At 40.4% G+C, this 19,436-nt stretch overlaps 1 protein-coding gene across 1 annotated transcript in view; it reads left to right on the top strand.

Annotated features, from left to right (window-relative positions):
• The first annotated feature begins 41 nt into the window (after positions 1–41).
• The window catches only part of ARG2 (arginase 2), a 22,465-nt gene continuing 3,070 nt past the window's right edge, over positions 42–19,436 (top strand). The window contains 4 exon segments of the mRNA XM_035889794.1: positions 42–171; positions 13,678–13,927; positions 14,815–14,974; positions 19,345–19,435. Of these exon segments, the coding sequence (XP_035745687.1) occupies positions 42–171; positions 13,678–13,927; positions 14,815–14,974; positions 19,345–19,435 (631 nt within the window).

The following is a 19,436-nucleotide window of genomic DNA, read 5'->3' as shown; positions in this document are numbered from 1 at the left end:
GGTTCCCCGGAACAAAGAGAGCTCGCGGCTCCCCGGCCGCGATGCTCCCCGGCTTCCCAGAAACAAGCGGGGTGTCCCCGTGTGTCTCCTGCGTTGGCGCATCGAGCGCTTCGTTGGCATGCGGAGTGTGTGCTGCTCCCACGGTGACTTCAGAGAAGCTGGAGGAGAGGCGTGAGGCCGTTTAAAACGTGCTGTGTGCTCAGTGTATCCAGCCAAGTACTACCCTTGATTACGTCCCTCGATTTCTCACCTCGTGTGTTTGTCTTTTCCATATTCATTACCAGCTACTTACCTTCTCCCTAAAACACTTGTGTGTTTTCAGGTGATGAAATTCAGAACTTTCTGGAGAAAATCCTTGGGTTTGTGTATGAGGTCTTGTCTGAAGTTTTGCTTTGAAAGCGTTTGCAAATAGCACTGTGTGAATGGAAAGTTTCAGGTCTACCACAATAGTTTTCAGCTGCTACCTTTACTGTCGTTCAAGCAAATCCAATTCAAGCACTTGTGTTTCATCTTCTCGCACCTATCACTTATACAAGCTGGGAACTGCAGAAAACTGTATCACAGTTACTAGAAACAGGACATGAGGGATAGAAACTTGTAGAGCTGAATTCTGCCTTGGGGAATCTTTACTCTAAAAAGCATTACAGAAAACTGTATGATAGGGATGGATTGCATGAGTGGACTACAGAAGGAACTGTGTTACCTGCTCTGTGTGATGAGCATTAGTGGAATTTAGATGCATGCAGAGGAGAGACAGTTGCCTAATAATCCTCTAGCAAATTTATTCTAAATTGTAAGACCTCTTTAAAACAGAAGCTGTTGTTCTGTGCAGCCCTGTAGGCTTATCCTGCATATCTTATGATTCACAAGCTGAAGAAAAGTCCCAGTTTGTGATCAAATGAGTAGGTGTTCTTTTCCTGTCTTGTTTTGTGCAAAGTTGAGGTGCCTGCCATCCGTAGCGATATTTGAATTCTAGTGAGTATGACCCATGACCTAGAAGAGGGTGTCTAAAAGAGGTCTTCTGTACTAGAATAAAAGCAGGTCTGGATGTTACTGTGCTTAGTGTTTATTTTAAACTAACAAGTTACCAGACTTGGAAGGAGGATCTGTTATTCTAGGCAAGACTGTAGGCAGCAGTTTATTTTTATATTGACAACAGAACTCTATACTGGAAGGATTGGGATTTTCTTTCAGGTAGTTCAGATCTAATACTTCCATTTTATGAGAACTCTTTTGTGGGGGGGTGGGGTCGGCATGTACCAAACCAACAGAAAAAACTCAATTGCATGACACAAGCTCACTTCAAGAAGAACTTGGAGAAGGTGGAAAGAAAGGAGGATATAAGCCCTGTCTGAATTCCAGTAACAAGAAGTGGGGATAGAAATGAAGTCAGCTTAAACTAAAAAATAAGCAGAAAGTAAAAAATACTTTCACTGTTTAGTTGCTTATGGACTCCTTACTTGTTAATTAATATGGAGATATTTTCTTGCTGTTCCCTTACAATTTTTAAAGGCTGTTGGATTTCTTCTTCCTGCAGTTTCAGTTCCCTATTGCTGAGGTATTCTTCCACAGGGGTAGGGTTGGGTTTTTTGGTTGGTTTGGGGTTTTTTCAGTTGGTGTTGTTCTTTATTGCTTCTTAAATCTCTGCAGCTCTCTTGTGAGCAGGCTTGGATGGCACATGGATTATAACAGGCTCTGCTGTGAGGGCCCATCCTGAAACAATGACAGTCACCAGCATGCACAGAACAGTTGTTTATCTTGCAAAGACAATCTGCTTGAGGGTAGGATGGTAGATTGAGGAGGAAACTACTATGTAGCCTTTTGTATTTCGCACATCTGTTGTTCATGGAAATTTACGAAATAATTGGTTTTGTGTATAAGCTATCTATTTTTCTTCTCTAAGCTGGCAGCTAGCTTTGCCTGTAATGTCATAATAATGCCATAGCTTGGACTCCTGTGGTACATGAAACTGGCAGTAAAACTTTAGCTGCTTTTTAGTATTATGAATTTTCTTATACCTTGGAGAAGGCAATAGAGCAATAGTGTTATTATTAACTTGGACAGTCTCTTAAAAGAATTAATAGTTTTCATGGGACCTAGTTGCTTGTTTTCCAGGAGCAGGTAAATAATATTGCAGCAGACCAGGTTTCTCATTTAGAAAGAAATAACATTTATCTAACATATGCAGCAGACCAGGTTTCTCATTTAGAAAGAAATAACATTTATCTAACATATGGGGCTTCTGTTCTCATGTATGTATTGGCTACTTCTGAAGCATTTGTGTCCATGGGGTGTGGGGGAGTGTTTGTTGTTGCATGCCCCCATTCCCCACTGGGATGTGACGAGTGCTATAAACACAATTTTCCTTGCCTTGGAAACGGGTATGAGGCTAGCTGTGGAATGATGCTTCCCAGTAGAAGAGTGAGGGTAGATTCTGGGCAGCCCAAGGAAGCATAGATGGGGGAAAGAGGTAATGTTCCTGTAATGAAAACTCTGTATTAACAGTAACTCTCAAATAAAATAGCCCTCTTGTGTTTCAAGGGGAAAAGGTTACTGGTGATCAGATTCTTCTGTGTGCCTGAAATTGTGAAGTTTCATTTTTTTCACTTTCCATTTGTATATTCAAATTCAATTTGACCTGCATAAAATAAAGATGCTCTGAAGTCTCTTCTAAAATGTAGTTTTCAGGTAAAAAGATGCATGTACTGTGTTTGTTTGTTTTAGTCTTATGTGTGCATACTTTGTTACTCAGAATAGCAAACAACCACATGGCTTTTCCTATGTTTGTATGCCTGATTTAATGACTTCTGTTGATAGTGCTCAGGCTGCACCAAAGTGAGAACACTAGACCTTTGTTTCCTCCTTTTTGTACTGTTTTGCATTTTGCTTTCACTGACTGGTATCTTTGGGAGGGAATTTTACTGTTCCTTTCACCCTATCCTAATTTCTGTTCTTCCACAGTTCTACTGCAGTGTCCTGAGCTGCTACTCCATTTTCTATTTTTTTGGGGGCGGGGATCCCACCCTTGAAAGAGACTGTGACTATACCTACGTGGTATGATAAATGCTTGGGTGCCTAAAATAATGACTGCCTATGAACAGCTTGTTTATGCTTAGGCTGAAATTTGAGGAGGGAGCTCAGAGGCAGATGGTATCGCTAGTCTGTACCAGACTGTCAGAGATGAATCTGAGCCACTAACTTTACTTTTATCTCCCTGTTAGAAGCAGAGAGAACATTGCTATGTGTTGGTAGTAGCTTGAGGTGTACTCAGGAGGAGAGTTAATGTAGCAGGAGTCCAGCTCCCAAGCCAAAAACGGTGGGTGTGCAAGTCTGTAGCAGGGATAATTTAAAATATAACTGACTAATCCTGTGGGGCTTTTTATTCACCTTGGTGATGTTTGTCTTTTGGCTTTGCTTCTGCCCCAAAGGGAAAACTAAAATACAAAGAACTCTTCTATCTTGCCAAGACCCATAACTCCCTGCCATGGGGGAGGTGAGGGTACAAAGCTTGCAGGGCTGTGTATTGTTCTGGCAGTAAAGAGAAAGGGGTGCAATATGTGGAGGCTCTTGGACTTATGGTGGGAAGGAGTGGGGAAGATAGGTGACAGATGCACTTGACTTAAGCTATGGAAGATGCAAAGTATGAAGTTCTTTAAAGTGAGAATTTCTTGAACTTCTCCTGTTTGCTGCAGGTTAAGCAGAGAATCCAATAAAACTTAAGACTTGTAACACTCTGGATTTCTTGGAGGGAAGGACCATTCTCAGATTTTTATAAGTAATAGGAAGGTGTTGTGTTAATTGCTGTAGCCCTTGAGGTGACTTAGAGCATCTCTGTTGCTAATATGGGAACAACTTTAGTATAAAATTTATTCCCAAGTATTCATTCTTGTATGTTAACTGTTGTTGATTTTCTCTTCTTTTCTTTTTTTTTTTTTTTCCCCCTCCTTCCCTTCTCCTTTTCTTTCTTTAGAGCTAGGTGTGGCTGGGTTGCTGAGTTTAGTAAAACTTGGGTCTGGATTACTCTAGAATAGATTAACAAAGTCTGGGTCTGAGTTGCTAGTTTGACAAGTTAGTGGACTGCAGAGACATGTGGCCTACAGGAGGAAGTAGAGTAGACTTGTCAAAGAGAATAACCATCACATTGACAGTCTTTTGTCTGACAGGAACAAAACTCTTCAGTAACAGGATTCAGGAGGTCAGTGTAGTGACTCAGAAAGGTGTAACCTCCTCTAAAAGAGGAATGGAGCTGCTCCATGTGACTGGAGAGGTTTTGCCTAAAACCATTGGACTCCTACTGCTGCCAAAAATGGCAATTCAACTTTGCTGCCTCACCAACATTGCTCCTAAGGTTAGTTCCAGTCTTAACAGTAAATCGTGAACCAGCTTCTTCTACACGTATCTCCTCTTTTTCTACTCTAAATCTTCTTGGATGAAGAGTTTAAGAGGAAGATAAATAGTCTTTCCATTATGCACCAAGGTATGCATAATGAAGTACTGGTGCTGGGGTTCAGTAGGTATGGACTGGCAAGAGTTACAGCTGCAGTGTTGGGAAAATAATTTTAATCATCCCATCCAGTAAATATGTGCTTAAAGCATTGCTTATATTCCTGAAGACTTTAATAAACTGTACCATTCTGCTTGCCCTATATTTGAATTAAGATTGGACGTACAGCCTGTAGTTTGACAAATATCCATTTGTGTTAGAAACAAGATCTGTCAGGGATTCAGTATTCTTGAAGTTAGAATCTAGTTTAGCTTTGTGCTACCTCTTATCTCAATTGTTTCTCTTCAAAGCTCAGTATTTTAAACTCTTTAGGACTTTCTAGTTTAGTAGAGACAGTCAAATATCTCTAGTCTGTAGAATTCCAATAAAGTCTAAATTTATGGTATAGATGACACCAAGACCTGTCTTTTTTAGCTTCTTTCCTCACACTTTCTGCTGTTGATAAAGTTGAAATTGAAGATGGACAAAATTTTCAATAACCACTGGCACTTTAAGCAGCATGATGTTTAGTTAAATCTCTGCATTGTTGAGATGAGAAAATGCTGCTGTCCATTTGTTCTTTCTGATCACATCTGCTGTCAGTACTGTCAAAGCTATTAACTTGCTAGGAACATTCTCAGGAAAATCAGCTAGGATAAGCATAAAGATGTTAGACTAACAGCTAAGACTTCTCCCCTACAAAGCAGAAATGGGAATACCCTTTTTTTAATCTGGGCACACCCTCCCTCCCTTTTTTCCCTGAAACAGAACAGGTAAATGACAGTCTTCTTTCTTTCCCTCAGACACAAGCATGCACACCTTTGTTTAATAAAATCAGTAAAACATGCTTGTGTAGTACTGCAGCTTCTTTCCAGAACTAGAATAAATGACTTATTTTTATTTATACAGATATGGATAGAGAGGCAAGAGACTCTGCTATTCTTGTTTACCTCTCAAATGTTGCTTAGCCATGACTAGTTAGCTTTAAAGACCAGCAGTTTGACAGAAATCAAAACACAGTTTAAATGGACTGGTCCTAACTGGCATTTGCAGTGAGTCTTTGAAATTATGCCAGTTGTCAGAATGTATCAAGGGCAGGTGCTGCTCCACTCTGTGAGGGAAGGCAGCCAGGAGCTGACTCTGATAACCAGGCAGGCAGAAGGAGCCCTGCTGAGGCTTTGGAAGAGAGCTGTTTTGGGGAGGCCTCCACTGAGGCTGTTTCTAGGTTGCTTCTTCATAACAGACCTCGTCGGCTAGCTCACCTTGAGCATGGGAAGCTAAACTCCTGGAAGTGGGGGCGTGTGCTCTGACAGCAGTTATGGCTTATCCTTTTTTAGTGTTGTATCTGTTGATACTTGCATGATTACAACTAGCCTTAGAAGTTATTAGAAAAATGCCAATAGTGAAAGTAGATGGAGTCAGAGCACTCCTTGCAGTAGGTCAGTTCTGATTCTTCCCCATGCTGATGGAGGACACTGTCTACTTGTTCTTGCTTTGGAATGAAAAGGTTTGTGTCAGTCATTGATTTGATGTTTGTTTGGTTTTTTCCTCTCCTGTTTGGCTGATGCATATTCCAGGTTGCACATTATCCATGAAGTTGGCTTTAGAAGAAACTTTGTTAATTTAGGGTAAAGTTCAGTAGGTGCTTTAATCATAATTGTTCCTTATGCATGTAAAAAAATAAGCTATGCAGATTGGGAAACCTATATTGATTATTTTTCTTAATCTTTCAGTAAAGGAAGATGAGATTCAAGGACCAAATAACAGACCTCTTGCGGGTTTTGTATTTCTTTGGTTTTATGGCAGTGCCCTTCATCCTTGATACTTTTATATTATAAAAAATTAGTTTTAATACATGACTTAGCTGAATTTCTGCACTCATAAAACTATCTCTGGATTGGAATAAGTTTAGATCACATGCTTATTTATTCTTTTACCATAAATGGTGTTGAAGGGGAGGAGTTACTGGGGAGGGGCACAAAGGGAGATGACAGAAAGAAAATTTGGATAATGAGTTGGGTTTTGACCTGCTTTATGGTGCACAGAATCTGTTGTGACTTCCTCATTTGAAACTTTATTCCTGTCTCTCATCATGGGTTGACAAGACCAAGATATCCAAGGCAGGTATATGCTTATATGAATAAGGTACAGACGAATATTTTTGGATGGAAGATGAAAATTTCCATTGTAAAACCACCTGGTGAAAAGCAGGGAATGAGGCACTAAAGTTGCATACAAAAAAAATCAGATCTTTCATTCAGCTGGCCTGATGTTAGTTTCTTGTACTATGACTTCCTATGGCTCCAAGTGCCTACATTTGTTCTTGCTACGGGGACCTGTTTCTGGGTTAAGCTTATTTGAAGGGAATTAGAACTTGTGCAGAGTTTGTCAGCAGAGTGGCAGACTGCAATAGCTACTTCCTTGTCTCATCTCTGATGCAAGCCACAGTGCAAATATTTCCCAACACCTCATACTGACGTTTTTGGAGACCTCTTCAGGTCAAGTACACTGGATTTCCTAAGAGATTAAAGTTACAAATGGTTATCAAAGGGAAATGAGGTGGCTGCTTGATTTGGTGTTGGAGAAAAAAATATTTCTTGGCTGGTGTTATGCAAAGGATACCTTGTGACTACAGACTTGGGGTAGCAGCTGGAATTGGTTTTGCTTGTTGCTGTTGTATGAGATGAAGCCTTTTAAATAGGTACAGAAACTTTATCTTAAACTAGACCTTTCAGAATGCCAAAAGGAGATAACTGAGACATGGACTTCCCTCTTACAAAATGAAATTTTAGAGCTGGCAGAAACCTATTGAGCCATCAAGTATCTGTATCGAATAGGAGATTTCTTCCAGCAGACAAATATTCCATTCAAAGAGAATTAGCCACTGTGTAAGAACTTCCAAGCAAGAAAGCTATGATTACACTAGGCTGCTGAAGTCTCAGTCTCTTGTAGTGGGAACCTTTCATATTCGTGTGAAACAAAAGTAGGCCCTTTGTTTATATAGTTGTTTTTATACACCCCACGCCCCAAATAATTCTGGAGGGTTAAAATGGCCTTAAAATAGGCTTTAGAATGCACAGGTCATAATGAATCAAGTTATTTGTTTTCTGTTGCGCAACATTTTGACAGTGTCTCTGAGAAAGTATTAGTCTATACCATAAGCCAATGAGTTCATACTGAAAAGGATGGTAGTAGCTTGTAGCCCTTGCTTTTGTTTACAGGAAGGAAAATGTTAAGTTTATCAGTCAGTATTGTTCATAACACTCATTACTTTCTGAAAAGCCTTTCTGTGTCTGTGGTGATTGACTAAGGCTGTAATCTGAGAAAACTGTTCGCAGGAGTAATGCTTTCATGTAAGCGGTTTTATGTACACATAGTATGAAGTAAGAGCTAACAACACTGGGGAAGAGGAAATAATTTTCCTATTAATTTAGGATTATTTTTTTACCTCTAGTTCTCAAATACCTGGTGTAAACAGGCAGTGTCAGGAGATCACTTCTACCTCGTGTTCCATATGCTTTTGTTCCAATTCCTGTTTGCTGCCTAGGAGAGTTGTTATAACCATGTTACAGTAGCATGCCATGGGGCAATGTCAGCAGACAGCCTGGATTTTGAAAGCTGAATCTCCTTCTATCAGAGTGCTGCTTCTGGCTCTGGTGCAGCATCCTAGGAGAAGAAGGTGGGGAGGCTGCTGCTGCCCAGATGTTTTCTGGTTAAATGCCCCCAAGATTTATAAGCCACCTGCTTTTACAGAAGACAATTTTCTCTAAATCTGTGCAGGGAAATTACTTGCTATAGTAACTGCTGCTTACTGTGGGTGCTGAATAAATAGACTGTATTTTAAGATATTAGGAGGTGAACATCACCTTTAGCTTGCTAAAGGGCATCTTATGTCCTGGTTATAAGCACCATGGGGTTGAGCCTGAGTGCTACATCGGTATTTTATTTGAAAAGGCATGCAGGAAACTTTATTTTCTTAAATGTATTCTTAATTGGTATTTCTACCTAAGTACAAGTTTGGCTCCTAATTATGAAAAATGCTGATTTCCTTTACCAGAGATAGGTCAAGTTCTGGTTCTGGCTGTGCAGGCTGAAGAAATGACTGCCTTCCATCCACTGGTCTGCTGGTTGAATGCCTATGTGACCTTTCCCTAAGCTGTTCTGGTCAAAAGAAGTTGACCTAGGGAAGATCTACTGTACAAACTATTTCAAGCTACTTTATTAATTTTTTTGGCCAAAATGTGCCCCCGAGCAGCCCTGTTGATGAAACTCTGCCAGAGGGGAGTGTTGGACCACTGAGGGTTGCACTCTTCAGCTGTAGAAGAGATGTATGCTGCCTTTACGCACTAATCATTCATACGAACAGGAGGAATGTTGTGCATGTCTGCATCTTATTTATGTAATTATACTGTGTGTTCATAGTCAGATTGACACCTCTACCTCCCTGGTATCTCTTTCAAGCTCCTGTAACAGAGATAGATGAATCAAGCCTGGTTTATTGTTTTCCTCACTTCAAAAAGTGTCCTCTTCAGCCGGAGTGCTAATGAAGCTGACTTGTATGGACTTGTTTGTTATAAATAAATATAATTGACTAATGAATCAAACAGAATGTTTTTTCATTTGAATGTAAATTCTGTTAGAGCTTGAAAGTAGAAAAATGTCTGTGGTGTTTAGTTTGTAAGTACTGTAGAGTACAGTTTCCTTTTAAAAAGAACTTCAATCCTGGCTAGACCTCATCTGCTGCACTGACAAATGGTGTGGATGCTGTGCTTTCTAATGAATGTAAGGAAGCTGACTTTCCTGTCTGCCCACATCTTTTTCCAGTTTTCAGAACCTGCGTCTGCTATCTTTTAAAAGATGCATTTATATATTCTTCATGTTAACTTTCTGTGCTGATTTTAAAAAAGCCATTAGTATCTTAAAATAAATGCCCCAACTACCAAAGAAAGTAAGTGCATGTCTGGTGTGGTGGATTATATAATTCTTTCACTAATGGCCAAATAACAGCAGGATCCACCAGACTGCACTGCATTACAGCATGTCTATCCATTTAGCAATTTCTGTATTGGACCAAATAATGTAGTTGAGAGATTAAGTTTAATTTCTTTAAACCAAAACTATGTGCAAGCAGGCAGATGAAATGGAAAACAATTCAGGCCTTTAAAGTATTAGACTAATATCTGAGACATGCTGAATAGAAGCTAAGGAAATCCATCAATAATTACTTTAATAATTTGGCAAATTCTTTTTCTTTGCTGTTCAATAAGCATGAAGACAAATGTGTATGTTGAGTTCACCTTTTTAATATCTGGTTAATCCTGATAAATATATGTGCACACATGTGCATACACACTTCCAATCACTTCAGGATACATGGTTTATTTATATATGGTGAATTTTTTGTGTGTGTAGTCTGTTCATTAAGCTTTCTTTCTGCCTGAAGGTCATTTAATCATAGCTTTCAAAACTCTAGGTACAATTAGAAAAAAACAGTAGGAAGAAAAGATATTATTAATGTTTGAGGATTGGATTAGTGCCTACTTCTGAGGTTAACTGTATCTTAATCAGATAGCTGTTGGATAGTTGTCTGAAAACATTCATATCGCCCTGGGAAACGAGCTAGCCTCTGCAAGCACATGAAAATGGTGGGCCTAAATAAGAGGAGAGCACAAAGCTGGGAACAGAAGCTGCTACAAGGTTTATGAACTCTATCTGAACAACAGTAAACTTCTGCAGATGGTAATAAAAATGGAAAGCATCTGTTGTCTTTAACAGATATTAGGCTTTTTTATAAAAATAACTAGAGAGAGGCATCTTAATGCAGGTGGTATGAAAGTACCGTTTGTTGAAAAGGTGGACAAGATCCCAGAATTCTGGATCCCAAAAGTGTGTGTCTGGCCATCCATCTCTACCATACCCATATCATAAGCTGTATGAACTGGATGTGATTGAAAGAAATGAATGGCCTTTTTTATTCAGAAGCTGAGCCAAGTCTTTTTGCCTTACAAATGGGATTGGGAGGAGGGCAGGCTAAAGACAGACATTCTTGAACACAAGTGCTACTTCTCCAAATGCATGTGCTAGAATCTGCTGTGTTTGGTCTCCTTTGAGCATAACCTGGAGAATCTTAACCAGTTCCTTGAAGTGCTACAAAAGATGGCACGGTTCTTTGTTTTACACTGATCTCAAGATAGAGCTTCATGATATAATTTCTTTTTATTCTTTTTCACACTTTAATGGGTAAAAATACTGTGATGTGCTTGTATGTCCTGTAAGAGAAAACAAAATCTTAATGGAAGAAAGGACTGCTACTCCACTGTGTAATGTGCTGTCCTGCAATGTGCAAGTTGCTGAACACAGCTCCCAACTGCAGATTTACTTCCCACAGATGTCAGAGGTATTAGATCAAAGCTATTACTAACTTGTACAGTTTCTCCAAAAGCTGTCGATACCTATTGAATGATACAATATCTTGAAGTTTTACTTCCAAAACTTGTCTCCCAGGCACACTCAGGTTCTCTCATCAAACTTTGAAATGTGTAGCAGTATGCATATGCATGAGAAGTAGCGTTGCAGGAAGATACAAGTTAAAAAAAAAATTTATTTTTTTTTTTTACAATAAAAATGGAAAGCATCTGTTGTCTTTAACAGATATTAGGCTTTTTTATAAAAATAACTAGAGAGAGGCATCTTAATGCAGGTGGTATGAAAGTACCGTTTGTTGAAAAGGTGGACAAGATCCCAGAATTCTGGATCCCAAAAGTGTGTGTCTGGCCATCCATCTCTACCATACCCATATCATAAGCTGTATGAACTGGATGTGATTGAAAGAAATGAATGGCCTTTTTTATTCAGAAGCTGAGCCAAGTCTTTTTGCCTTACAAATGGGATTGGGAGGAGGGCAGGCTAAAGACAGACATTCTTGAACACAAGTGCTACTTCTCCAAATGCATGTGCTAGAATCTGCTGTGTTTGGTCTCCTTTGAGCATAACCTGGAGAATCTTAACCAGTTCCTTGAAGTGCTACAAAAGATGGCACGGTTCTTTGTTTTACACTGATCTCAAGATAGAGCTTCATGATATAATTTCTTTTTATTCTTTTTCACACTTTAATGGGTAAAAATACTGTGATGTGCTTGTATGTCCTGTAAGAGAAAACAAAATCTTAATGGAAGAAAGGACTGCTACTCCACTGTGTAATGTGCTGTCCTGCAATGTGCAAGTTGCTGAACACAGCTCCCAACTGCAGATTTACTTCCCACAGATGTCAGAGGTATTAGATCAAAGCTATTACTAACTTGTACAGTTTCTCCAAAAGCTGTCGATACCTATTGAATGATACAATATCTTGAAGTTTTACTTCCAAAACTTGTCTCCCAGGCACACTCAGGTTCTCTCATCAAACTTTGAAATGTGTAGCAGTATGCATATGCATGAGAAGTAGCGTTGCAGGAAGATACAAGTTAAAAAAAAAATTTATTTTTTTTTTTTACATTCATTGAACATCTCAGAACTCACAACTCTTTTTTCATTCTGCACAGCAGCAGAATGAAACAGAGGGTTAAAAACGTAGTGGTCACACAAGGGGATCAGATAGCACATTCAAATCTGAGCAAAACAGGCTCAAAATTCCACAGTCTTAGTCCTGCTGGCTAATTAGGTATTGCCTAAAGGAGGAAAAAATGCTGTTGTATGCCTGTGTTGCTTTTTGAAAACCAGGAATGGTCCAGCTTACTGCTTTAAGTCTCTGCAGATAATGTGCTGAGATTACATTTATTTAATCCTTTGTCAAGTAGCTGTGCTCAGCTGACATGTCTTTTCCTAGCAAATACCCTGACATATGTCCTTCTATGTCCCTGCTATAAGAAGGATGCTTGCCTATTTCCCAGCCATCTAATTCTTACAAGTGACTCAACCCTTTTTCTTCATTCTTTTCACCAGTCAAAACTCCTTTTGAAATTATAATAAAGTCATATTTTTCTCAATGGTACTTTGATATTTTTTCCACCAAGCAAATTCACAGACCCTGTTTCCTAGATGTTAGATTAATGGCAACTAAGTAGGAAGCCCAGACCCCTAAGTAGGCTGTTTCTTCATTTTGATTTGCTTGCCTTAATTATTCAAAGTGCCCCGTTAGGCATAAGATGGCTAAAGGCAGAATGTCAAGCTCTAGCCTGGATGCTTTGAACTGTAAGCAGACTAGTGATTCTGAGGAGCAAATGGGACAGTCATGACTGGCATTCAGGGTGGTCTTGACTTATTAAGCCGCTATTGGTGTAGCTGTAAATACCTTGGGACCTTTACAGTCCTCATCAGTGCCTGCAGTGACAGGCCTAGCTGAAACTCTGAAATACTGTTAGAAATTTTGGTATCTAAATGACTGTTAAGACAGGATATGGTATCGGACAGCAGAGCTTCAAAGGAGAACCTTTATAATGTGTGTGAAAGAGAAACTTTAAATGCAGCCAATTAATAAATATGCTTCCCGTTGGGTGGAGAAGGGGAAGCAACACTCAAAAATGTTCCCTTGTTTCCTAATCTGTAAAGTGACTCCTCTTCAGGGTAAGTAGGCAGAAATACATTTTAGGAAAGGCTGAGTCTTAGACCCGGAGTGTTGTCAGGCCTCAACAGCCAATTAAGCTGTAACTGGCAACTATACGATCTCAAAGACAGTTGGGATCAAACCTGCAGAATTAAAATGCCTTCCAGAACATCTTGCATTGAGAAAATGGACAGGTTCTCTTATAAAGCAGTAGTGTATCCTCCACTGAGTTGCCTGGAAGTGCTGTAAGAAAATTTCCTTCGTTGGTAACTTGGCACTTTTGTGCCTGGATTCTTGTGGGGAAAATAACTGTTAGGACGCAGGTATAGCTAGTGAACTGTGTAGTCCTAGGCATCTTTGAGCAACTGAGCTCATTTAAGGCTGTATACAATCTGCTTAACTGGGAAGGAGGACGGCAGTATAAACTGTACTTTTTCATGTTAAAATTGCGAAGAAATAATTAAAATTTTTTTCTAGATGACTTTCTATGATTGTCCTATCTTATTGCTGAATTAAAGCAACAATAAGCTTTAATTAAGCTTTCTAATCTGTAAAGTTGTGACATGGTTGTTTGCAAGGGCATGCAAATAGTCAAATGAGTCCATTCCCTTCCTGTTGTTCCTTTCGTGCTTGCCCAGTGGATTTTGAGGAGACCGTGCTTTGAACATTTCTCTGGGAACTTACTGAAGTAACTTGCTTTCTCCTTTTGCTGCTATGTTTCCAGGATGCCAAGTGTACGACTTTGGAGATTTGAATTTCACTCAAGTTCCCAATGATGAACTGTACAACAACCTGATTTTATATCCCCGGTCAGTGGGTTTAGCCAGCCAGGTATTGGCTGATGCTGTAAGCAGAGCAGTTGCCGCTGGACACAGCTGTGTGACTATAGGAGGTGATCACAGGTGAGCCAAACTAGAAGCAATTAGTGGTGCATGCTGCAGGTTGATGCTTGGAATATAAGAATTTAATTAAAAAATATGGGGGCAGTGAGAACAATTTGGGGTCATTCCCTGGCAAGACCATAGGGTAGCAGCAGCGTTTAATTTTTATTGCTGGGGCTTTTAGGGTGGAACATGGACAAAAATCCAACCTTCTAAGACAGTACTGCTTAGTTCCAGACTGTGCTGCTATCAGCAGACATAACAGTGATGTTTTCCAGTTTGGGAAAGTGTGTGTGATCAGGTCCCTTTAGGAACTGTTGGGGTTTCTTTATTGCTGAATGTTTAGTCATGTGCCTCTCTTGCCCCTCAATGCTCAGGATGTCAGCTCTTGGGATGGGTTTTTAATGCCTGCACACAGACCATTTTGTAATAGTTCTTACAAAATGTGAATCTCTGTTTCTCATCTTTTTCACTGACCTTTGGTCTGAAAATTGGTTGAAGGAGGTAGGGCTTGTAAGAATGAATTGGGAGGAAGGGTGTCTTGACAGGAATAAAAAAGATGGTTGAATAGCAGAATTGATGAGTGAGCACACTAGATTTTCTAAGAGATCATTTGGAACAGAACAGCTGAAGATTAAGAGTGTGGGAAGAGTGGCAGCAGAGGCAGAAGAGAGTTCTTTCTCATCTGTCAGCCCTAGTATTGTCCTGCAGCATTACTTGGGAATCTCCTGGAATAATGATAGTGGCATGCCATGCAGTTTGTATGGGATGCACCCTTTATTGTCATGGATGTCTGAGGTGTTGAAACATGACAGTGTTGCTGACTGAAGTTGCAGAGACTTCCCATTGTACTTGTAGTTGTTCTGAAGGAGAAGTGGTGACCAAAGACTTTACTACTGTATTTCCAGCTTGGCACTTGGTTCTGTCAGTGGCCACGCACGGCAGTGCCCACACCTTGGTGTGATCTGGGTGGATGCACATGCTGATATCAACACCCCTCTTACAACCCAGTCTGGAAACCTCCATGGACAACCTCTCTCATTTCTTTTGAGAGAGCTCAAAGATAAAGTAAGTATCCTGCTTGTACAGTTAACCTCCACTGAAATCCTCAGAGCATTTTACTTTTTCTGGTGTGAGGTGCTGGCTTATCTGCTGCAAATGCACACATTTTTTTATCTGAGTACAATCAAAAATACGTATGGTATGTGTATGTGTGTACATACATATATATACATCTTGCTATACACAAATGTGCGTACACACATACATGTAAATATAAATATACATACACACACATTTAGAAACAAGAACGAGGAAAAGGTTTTCTTTGTGTTAGCACCCTGGTGGGTCGTACAGAAAGCAAGAGCTCACACGAGCTCTGTGTAGCAGCTGACCATGGTGCCACTCCATGGAGTGGAGTTGGTGCGAGGCTGTGCGATGGCAGCAATTCCACCAACTGAGCAAGAGAGGGAACCTCCCCCCAGCTGAGCCTGTGAGAGCCGTGCTGAGCTCACCTCCAGCGGCAGCTGGTTCCCGCATACCTTGCACGCTGCTTCTGCTTGGTTTGGCTCTTCCATGTTTTGACAACCTTGGGGCCTGACAGGGGCTGTTCCTGCACGATCTCTCCTAACTGGCCACTCTGGTGTTGGCTCCGCTGGCAAATATTACGAATTGGAATAGCTGTAGCTGCTTACAGTGTGCTTTTAAAGAGATAGTCTTTGTCTTGGAAAGAGGTCAAATTATCAAAAAGAGCCATTTACCAGGGCATGTGGAATGTGCACAGCCAGTTTTTGCTACTGTCAGGATGCTAAACAGTAGGTTGACCTAAGGCCTACATAGCCTTTTTGGCTTCGCTGCAGGCTGCACCTCCCTGTAGAGGTACCTGCAGCACCTACTGGAGACACTGCAGTCAGTGACAGCCTGTGCGTGGCTCGTGACTGGGGCATTTGCAGTGGGAACTTAGGTATGAGTCTCTGTAGGCTGGGGAGTTGGGTGCAGGATCAGCAACTGCAGGTTGAGAATGGATGCTGGGGCTGCAGAAAACCTGACTCTCCATTTTATTCTGGTGCTTTGCGTTGCTAGTAATTTCTCTTATTATTTTTTCTCTCTCTGATAAATTTTGGGGCTGTTGTGTTGATGGAAGTATGCCTCTTCCAAGTAAGATCAAGCATGTTTAACATTTTTATGGCTATTGAAGATATTACTGTGTTAGCACCTGTTTGGCATAGCAAGATTGCTGTCATCTGGTAAAGCTCTTCTGCTTTTCTCCTGCAAATTCTTTTGAATGAACTCCATCCACAAGTCAATGGAGTAATTCGGTGCTTTTACATACTTTCCTCTTTCTAATAATGCTAGTATGGTGTCTACAAACATGCTAGAATTCCCAAAGTAATGCAAAATTAACGGGGCTTCTTGAAATATCCCCAGGACTTGAGGAGGACATGAGGAGGTTAATATAAAAGGTTACTGGGTTTCTAGTTTCTTGCCCATAAGTTAAGGGGTGTGTATGTGTAATTTTTTTTTTCTTTTTGTCAACTGCACCCACTTCTGCAGGAAAGATAGGAAGAGCAAAAGAAAATTTTGTGAATTTTGGAGCTGACCTAAGGTGAACAGTTTATAACTTGGTGAGGCCAAGAACAAAGCCAAGTTCTTTGATAGCTGAGGAAGGAGGAGAAAGGCAGAATGAGATATGCTGCTTTCCTCTTTTGACAGTATGACAGAAGTATTTAATTGACTTCCTGTATATACATTGTTGATTTCTGGTCTGCTAGGCTATGGTTCCTGAGCAGCACAGAAAAACAGTAAATTTTTTTTTTTTTTTTTTTTTAGAGCTACTAAAAGAATACTGAGAGCTTTGTGGGGGTTGGTGGGGGAGCAGCCCTCTTGCCAGCAGAAGCAGTGAAGAAAGAATAAGATTAGGCTACACTTTGGGATGAGTTAGTTGGGTATGGTGCTGGTTATGAGATCTCATTACAAGCCCACCTCAGTTCTAGCTGTCAGGAAGCCTATGCAGACACATCTGACACAACCCCCTCAACCTGTATTTGCAGCTATGCAAACAGGTGTGTGCTTGTTTAGAGGTTACCATCTTGTCAAAAGGTATGTAGCACAGCAGTGTGAGAGGACAAGAGAGATTTTATGGTGAGCCTTGTATCTCCTTCCTTGCTGTGAAGGGGTTTTTAAGCAACCCCCTCCCCATCATGACAGATCTGGGTGTGTGCTTCTCTGGGTGGACTACCGTAATTCCACCAAACTGTCTGGGTAGCAAGATTTGGCCATCAGTCTCAGGAAGAAGGCTAGTTAGCACTTGGCTCCCTGTCTAGACTGTTTTGTAGAACCACAGAGAAACAACAGCTCCTTTAAGGATCTAAAAAGGAAGCAAAATAACCTACATGATTACATTTTAGCTTCCTGATTTATTGCCCATTTCTACTAACTGGTATGGCTCTTCCAGCATCTCCAAGCAGCTTGTTCTTCATTCCCTATCAAGAGGACTTGAGTCAGAGGTAGTAGTGTAACAAACACAAGGTCTGTCTTGGTGGCGCAATCTATTTAGGCTGTTCTTGACCCCATGCCAGCACCTCAGTTTAGCTGCTGTAACCTCCTGTGGGACTGCAGGAGAACTGAGGCAGGAGTACGGCCTCTTTGCTTAGTTTTTGAGACACATCAAGTACTATCCCTCCTTCGCTGTCTGACCCTACAGACAGCTTCCTGGCACAACGTAACGGGGGGGGGACTGATGTGGCAGCAACTGCTTGAATTAGCACAGGGGCCAAGAACTCCCCAGGGCTGTTTCAAGTCCCTCAGTTTAGCTGTTATCTCACCTGTTTTCAGAATCCCTGATGTATCCAGGGCTAGTGAGCTGGGTCAATGCTCTACTGAATTAAATGTCCCCATGTAGCAGACAACATGAAGAAGTGATGCATCTGGCTATGAAATAAAATAAAGCATTTGGACAGGTCGCTGTGGAACACACCCTGGTGTTGCTTGCACAGTCCATTCACCAGCTGCCACTTGTTTGCCCAGGTAGCTTCACAGGAGCACTGCCTGGTACTCCTCAAGGCACGGTGGCACTTCAGGGTTTTAAGAAAACTTTTTAAATTAATTTTGCCATTTTAAGAGAAAATATCTGTGAACGCAGTCCTTTGGCTGGCATTCCTCAAACTGAGCATTAGTGTCAGGGCTCCTGGAACCATTCAACCTACACTCACAAACTGCTGTTAGTAACCGACCATGAAAATGCCTGCACCCGTTTGGCTTTACTATCAGCAACTCCTTTTCTATTGCAACAAATTAAAACCAGAGCCTACAAAAAGAAGTTAAAGCATTCCATCTTCTTTATTTAAAGAAGAGTAATTAAAAATGGCAGTATTAAAGCTACTATATCATTGATACTAGAAAGTATCTGACAATTTTGTCAATACTGTGCTCAGCTTATGGTATGGTGATGGGTTTTGCATACACAGCTTCGTTTCTGAGACCTGAATTATTTTTCCTCGTGGTCTCCAATTCATTTATCCCTCTTCTGAATTAATGACTGCAGAAAAATTTCAAGTCACTGCCCCAGAACAGCAAATACTTTTATTGTATGTGCTTATTTAATCCCAACGTAATTAAATATAGTTATGGGTGTGTTAGCCTTTAAAAACAAATCCAAATGTTGTAACTAGAATATAATTAGTAATTGAGAAGGATAAGAGGGAAACAAAGCCTTCTTGCTGCTTGACAGCTGTGTTGGCTGTAGCCATTTTCAGAGCTGGGAGAGAGGAAGAAGAGAAATTTGAGTTAATTTAAAGCATGCCTAAAATTAGTAGATACTACTAGCTGAAGGACTTTTATAATTATATACCATGACTACTTAATTACCAAAACTGAAAAATGATGACTTCATCATCTTTCATTTGCTGTCCTAGACCTCCTCTCTTCAGGGCTTTACTTCCCACTTTGAATTTGTCAATCTTTAACACTGGTTTTGCAACAAAGTTTGCATGACTTTTTTGGTGATTCTCCTAAAAAGGTGCAGGTGCCTTCGTTCTTATTCTTCCACTTAAGTATGATGTACTGGGTAAGTTACATAGCATTACCATTAAATGCACTAAGTGATCTGCAGCTGGGTATGTAGTTTCTTATCATTCCCCCTTACATTCATTGATTCTAATTGCCTACTGCTTGTGGATTTGGACTTTTTATTCCTCCTCTTCAAACTGGAAAATCTAAAAGATTTAAAAATTTCATCCAGTAACATTCAACTCAGATAAAATGGTACAACAAAGGCAAGGACTGATTAAATCAGAGTGCCGGACTCTCGCGTAATGAAGTTTCTCTGTTTAGCCAGAGAAAGGATGCCGTAAATAAATACAAAGTTTTGAGGGAAGCACTAAATACAGTTTTGTTACATATGCCATTAAAGTAACCTAATAGCAAACCTTTGCTTGCAGGTACCACAACTTCCTGGCTTTTCCTGGCTAAAGCCCTGCCTTTCAGCCTCTGATATTGTGTACATTGGCTTTAGGGGTGTGGATCCTGCTGG

The sequence above is a fragment of the Egretta garzetta genome, unplaced genomic scaffold, assembly GCF_000687185.1.
Source record: "Egretta garzetta isolate BGI_Z169 unplaced genomic scaffold, ASM68718v1 scaffold2, whole genome shotgun sequence".
NCBI classification, from domain to species: domain Eukaryota; kingdom Metazoa; phylum Chordata; class Aves; order Pelecaniformes; family Ardeidae; genus Egretta; species Egretta garzetta.
This window is presented reverse-complemented; position numbering and strand designations above follow the sequence as displayed.